The sequence below is a fragment of the Narcine bancroftii genome, chromosome 6, assembly GCF_036971445.1.
Source record: "Narcine bancroftii isolate sNarBan1 chromosome 6, sNarBan1.hap1, whole genome shotgun sequence".
In the NCBI taxonomy this organism is placed as follows: domain Eukaryota; kingdom Metazoa; phylum Chordata; class Chondrichthyes; order Torpediniformes; family Narcinidae; genus Narcine; species Narcine bancroftii.
In genome coordinates, this window is record NC_091474.1 from 74,386,303 (window position 1) to 74,399,371 (window position 13,069).

At 45.3% G+C, this 13,069-nt stretch overlaps 1 protein-coding gene across 3 annotated transcripts in view; it reads right to left on the reverse strand.

The window, feature by feature from the left end:
• Positions 1-10,577, reverse strand: part of polr3a (polymerase (RNA) III (DNA directed) polypeptide A) — a 71,649-nt gene extending 61,072 nt beyond the window's left edge. For 2 of the 3 annotated variants that reach the window (XR_011340173.1, XM_069885383.1), the window contains exons 1-4: positions 10,497-10,577; positions 5,234-5,369; positions 3,148-3,285; positions 1,354-1,525 (exon numbers count right to left, since the gene is read on the reverse strand). Coding sequence is in view for 2 of the 3 variants with exons in the window: in XM_069885383.1 (XP_069741484.1) it covers positions 1,354-1,525; positions 3,148-3,285; positions 5,234-5,369; positions 10,497-10,561 (511 nt within the window). In the remaining variant the exon portion in view is untranslated. Of the gene's footprint in view, positions 1-1,353; positions 1,526-3,147; positions 3,286-5,233; positions 5,370-10,278; positions 10,392-10,496 lie in introns of those variants that run through there. The other variant, XM_069885384.1, reaches the window with a different exon arrangement.
• Between the last annotated feature and the right edge of the window lie 2,492 nt (positions 10,578-13,069).

Here is a 13,069-nt window from a genome sequence, read left to right on the forward strand (position 1 = left end):
TCACTTGCTGATAAGTGAGCTAACTGTAGACAACTTCAATAATATAAATTAAATGATCACAATGTTGCAAAGAGCTAAATATAAGAGGAAAGATAAAATGTAAAAGGACAGATGTTCACAGTTGCTGTTAGTGGAAGAACGGAGTGATATTTGTTGGTCATCATGACAATGTCAAGTTTTGTTCTAAATGTAACCTATGAGCCGAGCAGAAATAGTTTTAGACGACGCCTTCAATCTCACAGTGACACTTGTAATCATCTTGGAGCATGGGAAACGTTGTTCTCAACAATCTCTGTCAAGAGTTTGGCTTCTTCCCTACTTTAACACAAAATGAGTTTCAATATGGCTCACATGTACGATTCATCATGTGGAGTATCACTTCCCAGCTGCAATACAGACTTAGAACATAGAACTATACAGCAATGACAGGCCAATGTCCATGCCAAACATAATGCCAAAGTAAAGTGAATCTCTCCTGCCTACATATGATCCACATCCTACCATTCCTCCAATTTCATGTGTCTGTCTAAAGGCCTCTAAAATTCTACTGCTGTGCCTCCTTCCACCACTACCTCTGCCAGGCACCCACCATTTTCAATTAAAAAACTGCCCCGCACATTTCCGTTAAAATACTCCCCTTCACCTTAAATGAAGGTCCTCTAGAATCTAGCATTTTTATCATGGGAAAAAGATTTTGACTGTCTACTCGATCTATACCCCTCATAATACTGCACTCAGCGAGAAAGCATCCCCAGTTTGTCCAACCTCTTCTTGCTGTTCATGCCCTCCAATCCAGGCAACATCCTGGAAAATCTCTTCTACATCCCATGCCAAGTCTCCACATCCTTCCTGTAATGGGGTGACGGTGACCAGAATTGCACAAAACACTCCAAGTGCAGCTTAAGCAAACTTTTGTGTAGCTGCAATGTGACTCCCTTAACTCTAAATGCACCGATCAATGATGGCTAGCATACTATATGCCTTCACAATAGCAAAATAAATAATATATACATTTTTGTATGCAAAGTTTAGAAGTGGCAGGGTTAGTGCGACTCTATTACAGCACCAATGACCAGGGCTCGAATCTGACGCTGTCTGTAAGGAGTTTGTACGTACTCCCTGAGTCTCTGTGGGTTTCCTCCAGGTGCTCCAATTTCCTCCCACACTTCAAAAAAAGCATACTGAGTTTTAGGTTAGTTGGGTGTAAGTTGGCAGCATGTGTTAAAATGGCTGGAATTGGCTTCTACTGTGTTGTAAATAGAAAAAAATTAGTGAGACACAATACCATGGAAGTTGTGCATTTTCCCTTAATGAGATGAATATCAGAAATGTTTTTTTAAAATGAGCTTTTACCATTAAACGATCCACAAAACAGACAGTATGTTCTCTTTCGACACTTTTCAGAGATTTTCTTTTTTAAGCCCCGCTTCTGAAGATAGGTTAAGCTAGGCTTTTTTAAAGCATCCAGAAACATTTTCCTTTCTTCTTGCGACAGCATGATCCGGGAACATACTTTGCAGATCATCTGGAGAAAAATCAGATTGAATCATAAGCCCAGGAACATCAGAACTCAAAACATTTGCAATTATTAACAAATGATAGTATTCTAAGCATTATGTTCTACAAGTACATAATCCTTTATCCAGAACCCTTGGGGGACAGTGTATTCCAAATTATGGAAAGCCAGATTTAAGCCCACCCAAATTGTGCTACCGTATCCACCCCTACCCAATCGTGCTGCTGTCTCCCCCCCACCCCACCCCCCCACTCCCCCAACCTGACTCGTGCTGTCGTCTCTCTCCCTACTTGCCGGATTTTGGAGCTATCCGGATTTTAGATGTCCAGATAAAGGATTGTGTACCTGTATTAGTTACAGATGCAGGTCCCACATGCCTGGTAGTAGCTGCAATCAGTTTGGGGATAGAAACAGTCATTATAGCTGGGCAGGTTGATAGGATAGTTAAGAAGGCTTGTGGCCTTCATACATCAGGGGATTGAATTCAAGAGTCGCGAGTGAATGTGGCAGCTCTGGTTAGATCACACTTGGAATATTGTGTTCAGTTCTGGATCATCTCATTCCAGGAAGGATGTGGAAGCCTCAGGGAGGGTTGCAGAGGAGATTTACCAGGATGTTGCCTGGATTGGAGGACACGTCTTGTGAGGGAAGGTTAACAGAGCTAGGGCTTTTGCGAAGAAGGATGAGGTGAATTAATAGGTCTACAAGATTATGAGCGGCATGGATAGGGTGGACGGCACCTTCTTCCTGGGGCGAGATCAGCAAACACCAAAGGACATCTGTACGTGGTGAAGGGAGGAAAGTTTAAGGATAAAATTGTTTTTACACAGGGAGTAGAATGCATTACCAGGGGTGCTGATGGGGGCTGATACAATAGGAACTTTTAAAAGACTCTTAGGCACATGAATGCAAGAGTGTTATGGGTGAGGGAGAGAAGGTTTAGATTGTTGAATAGGTTTGTATAATTGGCACAATATCATGAGCCAAAAAGCCCATCTTGTGCTGTTATGTTGTATGTAAATGTTCTTCATTAAGCATTCAACATTTCAAAAACACTCAACTGTCAAAAGGTCTATCACAAATTCTGCTGCATAGTTGACTGCTAGCCTGGAATCTCCAGCTCCCTACTTTCTGCAAGACAATCTGCTCTGCTACAAAATAACCTACCTTCAGAATAAAAGGGTGAAACATGAAGGTCTGCAGCCCTACTCTCCAACATTATAAATTCTATTGCCCTCGTCTCTGGAAATGCTATCTCTAAGCATTTAAAAAAAATCTTAAGTCAACTTTCCCAACCTTCAAGAGGATCTCTTTTTCTGCTCTGATGCCCCAAGTTACAGTCATGGTTATGCTTCCAAATACTTGTCCTGCATATGTATTGTTTGTACATGCGTTATGCCTGGTTGTATGGCTGCGAGTTTTGCACCGAGGTCCAGTGAACGCTGTTTCGTACTTGTACAATCAGATGACAAAAAACTTGACTTGACAGCCAAATATATGTGCTTCTGTAAAATTACACTAAACCAACACAATGAACCATTCCGAATAGCACAGAGAAATTGACCAGTAAAGAGTACAACAGTGACTCTTTGCCAATTCAATACATGCCCACAGTTGGATATTTATCATACCTGTAAGATTCCAATAATGGCTTTAAAATAACCAACATGGAAGCATGGAAGTTCCAAGTCAATATAACCATAGTGTCCAATGCAGTCGGCCAAATTCTTCCCACAGGTTTCACATGGACGGTCTTTCTCACTCGTTCCCTATCAATTGACAAAAGTCGCAATCATTTAATCACAGAACAACATCAGAATATGCTTCCAAATCAATTCAATCTGAACATTTCAAATATTGAAGCATATTTTTCCCCTGGGCAGACAGGAGTCCAATTTTTAATGCTTTGATAATAGAGGAAAACAGTTCTTGAGAGAGATCTGTGCTTTCACACAACTTAAAATTAGAACTTGCTGTTCCAATTGCATTTGGCAAAATTGGAGATTTGTGCAGTTTTGGTCATCCAGCTATTAGAAAGATATCAGATTCTTTAAATTGGTGGAGTAAAGAAACAAGAAAATGAGAGGGTTATTGGAAGAGCTGGGAAGGGTTAGACTGATGGAGGAATAGTTTTATACAGCTCAGAGCAACATTGTGAGCCAAAGGGCCTGCTCTGTGCTGTATTCTAAGACCGTTTCTATGACTGGTGGGCCCAGCCAGCTTTTCTCCCTGGAGTGCAGGAGGCTGAGGGGGATCTTATTGAGGTTTATAAAATTATGAGGGGCATAGATAAGGTAAATAGTCATAGTCATATTCCCCCCAGGGGAGAACAATTTAAAACTAGAGGGCATGTGTTTAAGATGAGAAGGGAAAAAGTAAAAAGAGAGCTTTGATACAGGAGGAGGTGGTTACACAGCTATCAGGGTAAGTGGAGAAACGGGAACAATGATAAATTTAAAAGACATTTGGATGTACAATAATTCCCTTGGTATCCAGCACCTACAGGGACTGGTAGATGCTGGATATGCGTATTTTCCAGTTGCTTGAGACTTTCTGACAATGCCTAACTAATACACCTGCATTAAGAATAACAATTTAAAAGATAAAAAATACTATACTTCACTTGCATGAATATAGAAACGTTAAAGCATTTTACTTTATTTTCAGTCACATTCTTCGAAAACATTTAAACATCTGCAGGTTCCTCCCCCTCCATGGGGCCGTCCGAAAGACGAACAATAACATGATAGATAATTAAACTCCCCTCCCCCAAGTTTACAGATAAAGCCTCTGACAGGACAACTGCTACTAAGCAGTGATAAGGAGACACTTTTTAAGAAAGTCTCCCCAAAAGCGAGTGGCATCAACCAGCTCTTCATCCTGGGTGACGCTATTGTTATTTCACACACTTTATTCAAACAGCTGCTACGAGCAAAGTGCGACGAAGGCTCTCCGCTGGCTGAATATTTGTTCCCCATCTTCGATGAAGGTTTATGTGCTACTTCAGAGAACATTTAGTTTTACTATTTTAAACTTACGTTTTTTTACCTATTATTTCATTCTTATTTATTTTAAATTTTAAAAGTTATTTTCCTCAATTTTTTTTCTGGTTGGTGGAGGTACCAGATGCTTGAATTCAAGATAACAGGGGTTTTACTGTACTCGGATAGGGGAGGATTGGAGGGATTTGGCCCGAATGGGACTAGCTTGGTCAGACGACTTGGTTGGTGTGACAAGTTGGGCCAAAGGGTCTCTTTCCATGCTATAAAACTCCATTTCTCTTAATTGTTTCATCAGGAAGAGTTCCGGGACCCACCAAAGATCTAAAGCAGTGGTTCTCAACCTTTTGCTTTCCACTCACATACCACTTTCTTAAGTCATCCCTATGCCATCGGGGCTCTGTGATTAATAAGGGATTGCTTATGGTGGGATGTGAGTAGGAAGGGAAGGTTGAGAATCACAGCTCGAGACCCAAATGTTACTGAAACATTTTGCTTGAGAAAAATTGTCATTGGCCCATTTCCTTTGGAGTTATGAAACCATGCACATATCTAGTTAATTAGGGACAATTAAAACAGTGGTTTTCAACGTTTTTCTTTCTACCCACCTACCACCTTAAGAGCACCGATGGCATAGAGTGGAAAGAAAAAGGTTGAAAACCACTGATCTAAAGCTACCTTATTGATACAATACCAGAGAACCAAACTCCAAACTTACCATGCGATGATCCAGCACACCGTGTGCCAAAGGGGTATGACTGTTATCCTGACTGTACAGGTTCTTACTGACCACCTGAATGTGTGCTTGCTGTCGCATCTCTTTGGCAGATTTCATCCCAAAACAGATGTGGCTTCTGTGGGAAGAACCAGATAGGCTTTGAATGTTTTGCTGAACAAAAACACAGATTAGCCAGAGTAAGCGAAACATCCACTTTTAATTTTAAGTATCCTATGTTCAACTCTTTGGCCTATTAGAGGAAACCAGAGCATCTGGAAATCCAAAGGGCACAATCAGGACTGCCAGGCTGGGAAATAACTTCTTCCCGTAGGCTGTAAGATTATCTTTGGGTCTCTTATAAATGAAACAATTATTTTGAAATATTTATAGAGATTTATACAGACTAATTGTATTACATGTTTATGCATATAAAGTAGTTAAAGGGGAATATTAGGGCAAATTTCTTCACAGAGAGAGGTGTGAGTGTGGAACGAGCTGCCAGCAGAAGTGGTAAATGTGGACACAATTTTAACATTTCAGAAAAATTTGGACAGGCACATGGGCGCAAGGGGTATGGAGGACTATTGGTTGGGTGTGGGTCAGTGGGACGAGGCAAAATAATAGTTCAGCACAGACCAGAAGGATCTGTTTTCTGTGCTGTAATGTTCTACGTGATTATTACGTGCTGTGCTCTGTAGAAATGCTGTTTTGTCTGGTTGTATATAGATCTGAATGATTACACCAGAATCATTTCAGACTTTATGAAAACAGCTGTGGGTGACTGTGTATTTGTGTGTACTGTGGATGAGTGCGCTCCACCAAATTGTTCAGGGTTTGCCCCAACCAGAAGCGCTGGACGAACAATGAAATCAGGAATCTACTGAGACATAGGCATTTAAGTTTACAGATCTAGATCACTGCACAAGATTTCAGATTTATTATCAGAGTGTACATAAATAACATCACATTCAATTCTGAGATTCCTTTTACTTGCGGGTGTGGCAGAATTACCACTAATCGATAGTGCAAAAGTACACTGCGTGAACATGTAAACAATCAAAAGGACTGTAAACAGAAAACGAATGCAAACAAACTGTGCAATACAGGGAGAGCAAAGAAAATCAATGAAGTGCACAAGTCCGAAGCCTTAAATGAGTCCATGATTGAGTTTGTTGTTGAGGAGCCCGATGGTGGAGGGGGAGCAGCTGGTGGTGCGACTCTTGTGGTACTGATACCTCTTTCTAGATCAGGGGTGTCAAACTCAAATTCACAGAGGGCCAAAATTAAAAACTTGGACTAAGTTGTGGGCCAAACTAAATATTTATTGAAAATTTTCAACAACATCTGCATGTTTTCTCTTCTTTCAACATATGTAATGTTAAACTTTTTCTTATTAAAATAAATGTTTAATAATAGTTTTGGTGAAACTCTTTCCAGAAGAAGCATTAACAAATGAGAAATAAAATATTCAATAAATAATATTTCTCTTGAGCCTTTAAGCTCCTTTTAAATGTATTTTTTTTCACAAGCCAACAAGTCAAAAAAATAACAACTTGCTTCAATGAAAATCCAATCTTTCAACTCTGAACAGTCCAAAGTTAACCAAAGAAAATATTAATCCAAGCTTAGCTTGCTACACTGTGATTTACTCTGATGCACCTGGGTCTAAACCAGATAATTGGCATCTCTTCTTAGATGCAAGTTCATCAAACTCTGGGGTCAGAGTTTGCCTCCCACCTGTCTTGAAAGGTCCTGTTTTCTGTCTTTCGTTTGGCCATTTTTCGTAAGGGGTTTATTACATGTGAGTTGGGCGACAGGTCACAGATGCCAATGAAAGTAAAGAGAGGAGGTGGGGGCGATTAGTGGGCTAACAGGCCGGTGCCAACACATTTGCAAAGCATTCTGGGATTTGTAGTATTAGCTGTGCATGCACTATACTGGCGCGGCGGCCAGCGGACCAGCTCTAATACATATTTGATAAGATCTTGCGGGCCAAATATAATTATATCATATAATTATATCATGGGCCAAATTTGGCCCCCGGGCCTGAGTTTGACATGTGTGTTCTAGATGGAAGCAGCGAGAACAGAGCGTGTACTGGATGGTGTGGGTCTTTGATGGTTGCTGCTGCTCTCCGACGGCAGCATTCCCTTTAGATGTACTCAATAGTGGGGAGGGTTTTTCCTGTGATGTCCTGGGCTGCGTCCACTACCTTTTGGAGGACTTTACACTCAGGGGTATTGGTGTTCCCATACCAGATTGCGATGCAGCCGGTCGGCACGCTTTCCACCACACCTCTGTAGAAATTTTCCAGGGTTTCTGATGTCATATCAAACCTCCACAAACTCCTGAGGAAGTAGAGGCATTGTCGTGCTTTCTTCACCATGCCATTGGTGTCTTGGGTCCAGGAAAGATCCTCCCGAGATAGTGACTCCCAAGAACCCAAAGGTGCTCCACCTCTGATCCCCCAATGATCACTGGATTGTATACCTTTGACTTTCCTTTCCTGAAGTCAACAATCAGTGCCTTATGTTTGGTAACACTGAGTGCACCATTCAGCCAAGTTTTCAATCCCCATCCTGCATGCAGACTCATCCCATCCTTTATACCATGGTATCATCGGCAAATTTGTAGATCGTGTTATTATTATACTAAGCTACACAGTCGTACGTGTACAGTGAGTAGAGCACAGAACACAGCCCTGTGGTGCTCCGGGTACTGATGGAAAATGTCAAGGAGACGTTCATACCGATCTTCACTGATTGTGGTCTGGAGGTGAGGAAATCCAGGACCCAATTACGCAGTTGGGTGTTAACTCCCAGGTCTTGGAGTTTGCTGATCAGTTTTGAGGGGAAGATGGTGTTAAATACAGAACTGTAGTCGATAAAGAGCATCCTGATGAATGCATCTTTGCTGTCCAGCTGTTCCACGGCTTTGTGTAGGGCCTGTGAGATGGTATTCACGATAGGCGAACTGGAATGGATCCATGTCACTGCTCAAGAGCTGATCAGCTGCATCTCCAGCCTTTCAAAACACTTCATTACTGTTGATGCAATTGTTACTGGTCGATAGTCATTAAGGCAGGTTACTGCCCTCTTCTTGGGCACCGGTATGACTGACACCTGTTTGAAACAGGAGGATACCACTCCCTGCTGGAGTGAGATATTGAAGATATCTGTGAATATTCTGTAAGATCAGCACAGATCTTTAGTACTCAGTCCAGGTTAGATGCTTTCCTCGGATTCACTTTCCTGAAGCCAGCATAAAAGTCATCCTCAGATACGGACAGACTGGGTTCATCAGGAGATGTGGGGGTGTGGAGGGGTGGTTCTTTGCTGTTACTATCATCAAATCAGGCATAAAAGGCATTGAGTTCCTCTAGGAGAGAAGCTTTGCCATCAGCTACTTTACCGGATTTCGTTTTACAACAGGTTATGATGTTCAGGCTCTGCCACAGCTGTCGGGTGTCCCTTGCTGTTTCCATTTTCATCTGGAATCTCCACTTTGCCAGGAGATAGCTTTTCGCAGGTCATACCTGCTCCTGCTGTACTGATCTGGATCTCTGGACTTAAATGCCTGTAATCTGGCCCTCAGCAGGTTCCAGATTTCATTGTTCATCCAGGGCTTCTGGCTGGGGAAAACCCTGAATGATTTGGTGGGGACACACTCATCCACAGCTGTTTTGATAAAGTGTGTGACCGCCTCGGTGTTTTCACAGATATGATCTAATGAAAAGCCATCTCCCTGGTGAAGTAGAGATTTCAGATGAGAAGGGAAACAACCAAGGATATCTGACAGCTGTGGCAGGGCCTAAATGACATAACCTGCACCTAAACCAAATCCAGTGCAGTCGGGAACAGCAACACTTCACTGCCAGACAGAAATCAATGCCTCTTTTGACTAGCAGAACAAAAGCCACTATGCACCCCCGTGTCCCCTGATGATCTTCTACTGTCAGTATCTGATGTGCAGGTGCCTTCAGGAGAGTGAATCCAAGGAAAGCATCTGGTCCAGATGGAGTACCTCCCCGAGTATTAAAACTCTGCGCTGACCAACTGCAATGCTTCATGAATATCTTCAACATCTCATTTGGTAGCGTATGGTTCCCAACTCTTTCAAACAGGCCGCAATTGCACCAATGCCCAGACTGTGGCAACCTGCCAAAAGAACTACAAACCAGTGGTACTCACATCCACAGTGATGAAGTGTTTTGGGAGGCTGATGTTGAAGCATTATTGGCCCCTATCTGAGCTGCAACATGGATGCATTCCAATTTGCCTACCACAGCCACAAGTCTATGGCAGATGGCATCTCACTGGCTCAACACAAACACTAGAACATCTAGACAACAAAGATGCATATATCAGGACGTTCTTTATCAACTACAGCTCGGCATTCAACACCATCGTCCCCTCAAAATTGGTCAGCAAACTCAAGAGATGAATTTAAGTTCCTTGTCACTTTCTCAGAGGATCTTTTCTGGAGCCAATCATGTCATCATGAAGAAAGCACATCAGCACATCTACGTCCTCAGGAGTTTGTGGAGGTTTAGAACGACATTGGAAACCCTGGCAAACTTCAACATGAAGCAGAAAGTGTGCTGACCGGCTGCATCACAGTCTGGTATGAGGATACCAATACATATGAGCATAAAGCCCTGCAAAAGGTAACAGACACAGCCCAGGACATCACCAACATCAAGAACATCTCTTCCCTCCTTCTCCCCCTCCCTCTATCCTTCCCTCCTCCCTGCCCCTCCCTCTATTCTCCCTTCTCCCTCCATCCTTCCCTCTCTCCCCTCCTCCCTGTCCACTCCCTCCCCTCTCCCTCCTTCTGTCCTCCTTCCTTCCTCCACCTCTCATCTTCCCTCCTTCCTCTCCCTCCCTCCTCCTGTCCTCTCCATCCCTCACTCCCTTCGTCCGAGTCCTTCCCTCCCTCCCCTCCTCCCTCTGCCCCCTCCCTCTCTCCACCTCTCCACCTCTCCCTCTCCTCTCCTTCTCTCTCTCCCCCCATCCACGTGCTCCTCCCCATCTCCCTCCACTCACATTTTCTTGGCCACATCCGTCTCTCGGAACTGTTCCTTCACCATGGCGGCGGCAGCAACACACTTACTCTTCCCGCAAGACCTGCCGACCACCCGGTCTACAGAGCCAGTCTCGCATCGCCCACCCTCCCGCAGCAGCGCCCCCTTCAGGCGCCGCCTCGTGCCGTCCACCCTCCCGCAGCAGCGCCCCTCGGTCAGGCGCCGCCTCGCATCGCTCACCTTCCCGCAGCAGCGCCCCCTGTCAGGCGCTGCCTCGCGCCGTCCACCCTCCCGCAGCAGCGCATCCCTCAGGCGCCGCTCACCCTCCCGCAGCAGCGCCTCCCTCAGGCGCCTCCCTCAGGCGCCGCTCACCCTCCCGCAGCAGCGCCTCCCTCAGGCGCCTCCCTCAGGCGCCGCTCACCCTCCCGCAGCAGCGCCTCCCTCAGGCGCCGCTTACCCTCCCGCAGCAGCGCCTCCCTCAGGCTCCGCTCACACTCCCGCAACAGCGCCTCCCTCAGGCGCCGCTCACCCTCCCGCAGCAGCGCCTCCCTCAGGCTCCGCTCACACTCCCGCAGCAGCGCCTCCCTCAGGCGCCGCTCACACTCCCGCAGCAGCGCCTTGCTCACGTCCTGCAACAGTGCATGTGCGAGTTAGATATTCTTTCCAAGGACTGGAATCGGCTCTTTAACGAAGGGCTCAAGCTCGAAACGTCGCTTATGTGTAAAGGACACTGTTTGACCTGCAATGTGTGTTTTTACTTCAACCAAGGTGTCTACAGAATTCCGTCATTTCCTTGGGATCAGGGGTAAAGTGCAGAGCCCAAGACAAGAGTGCTGGAGTAGCCTGGGAAAGCAATAGGCTGTTGGCATTGCAGACCTCAACCCTTCCTCAGGTATAAGGCATCATATAGTTCCATCACTCTTGAGCACTGACGTGCCTCAGGGCTGTGGCTCGGCCCACTCCCATTCACGCTGACCTATCGCCACATCCAGCTCCAAGTGTCATCTGGTTTGCAGAAGACACGACAGCCGTCGGGCTCATCAACAACGATGAGTTGCACTGCTGAGAAGAGGTGGAAAATCTTGTGATGTGGTGCAAGAGTAACAACCCAATGTGGACAAGACGAAGGAGATGATCGTGGACTTCAGGAGGACCAGGAATGAACCTCGACTACACATCAACAGCTCTGTAGTGAAGAGAGTGGAGCTCACCAACTTCCTCAGAGTTCACTTAGGACCTATCATGGACACACATCTCATTTGTCAGGAAGGCGCAACAGCGACTCCACTTCCTGAGAAGACTGAGGGGTAAGGCTACCTACTGGCCACCATCATGTTAACCTTCTATAGGAGAAGTCCGGTAGGAGGGTGCTCAAAGGAAGATGAAGTGTTGTTCCTCCAACTTCTGGCGGTGCATGAGGCCATGGAATGAGACGGGGCCACTGGGAGATCCACACTATTGTGGCAGACTGAGCTGGTGCTTAAGGAAGCATCTCCCAGTGTGTGTAGAATCTTTCTGATGTAGAGACCACAATTGGAACCCCACATGCAGTAGAAAACTAGACCTTCAGAAGGAAGCTACTCTCCAATTGGCCACAACCAAAAGAGCTTCACTGGCCTATCAGGGAAAGCGGATCACAAACACACCAATTAGTGCTGAGAGGGTTTTGGCCATGCCCCTCAGCTTGAGAATAAAAGCAGGGCTGTGAACCCAATAAAACTCAGTGTTAACGACACTCAACTGGGGTTCATGTTGTTCTTCCTGAGCTAACCTCTCTTGTACTATAGACTCTGCAGAGCCATAGCTTGTAGCAGCTAACTACAGTGGTGACCTCAATGGTCCAGGTGGAGACAGACACTTCAATCAACATTGCTGACATTGAAGCTGCTGAGCTTCTTTGGCAGTGCAGCCCAAAGTGTGGTTCTGGCAAATTGAGGCACAGTTCACCTGGAGAAAGTGGACTCCTTGCTGGCTGAGAGGGAAACAGCCTTGGCACTCCACGAGATGTTCACACACAATGCTGCCCCAGCACTGCAGCTTATGGGCAGGTGACAGCAGCAAAGACCCAACCACCAACCAAGAGGACACAGACACCCCTGGTGAGCACTACTGTCATTATAGTGCAGAGGTCCGTCAATGTCTCTTCCCCTGCACAAAAACCAGCCCATTTGGACATTACACAGCTGATTGACCCCCACCCCCACAAAAGAGGCTGGCCTTCCAAGAATAACAACGTTCCGATCGCTGGTTCTGAGGAGGGGGGAGTTCATGTGGAGGCCCTTTGCAGCTTTCCCATGGGGCCTCACAAAATGAAGGACGATCATGATGATCCAGTAGGCTGCACTAGGCCTGGAGGGCTGCCCTCCAATTAGCCACAACCAAGAACTTAACTGGCCTATCAGGGAAAGAGGATCATAAACACACCAATCAATGCTGAGAATGTTTTGACCATGCCCCTCAGCTTGAGAATAAAAGCAGGGCTATGAGCCCAATAAATCTCAGTGTTAACTACAATCAACTGGGTTCGTGTTGTTCTTTCTGGGAACAGCGTCATAGCTTGTAGTAGCGAGACTGGTAAAGTTGTTGAAAGGATTAAAATGGTAGTAATTCTGATCATAATATTGTTGCATCAAACACAGAGTGGATTTCAATCATGTTCACATCAATTGCTGGACATGTACCACCCAGACCATGGAGTTGTCAAGTTAGTACACTACAGAAGGCTCTTTGGCCCATCAAATCTTTCCTGTCTCAGCAGTCCATCACTCCCTGCTCATTGCCCTCGTTATTTTTCCCTCTCTCCCTCAAGTGCC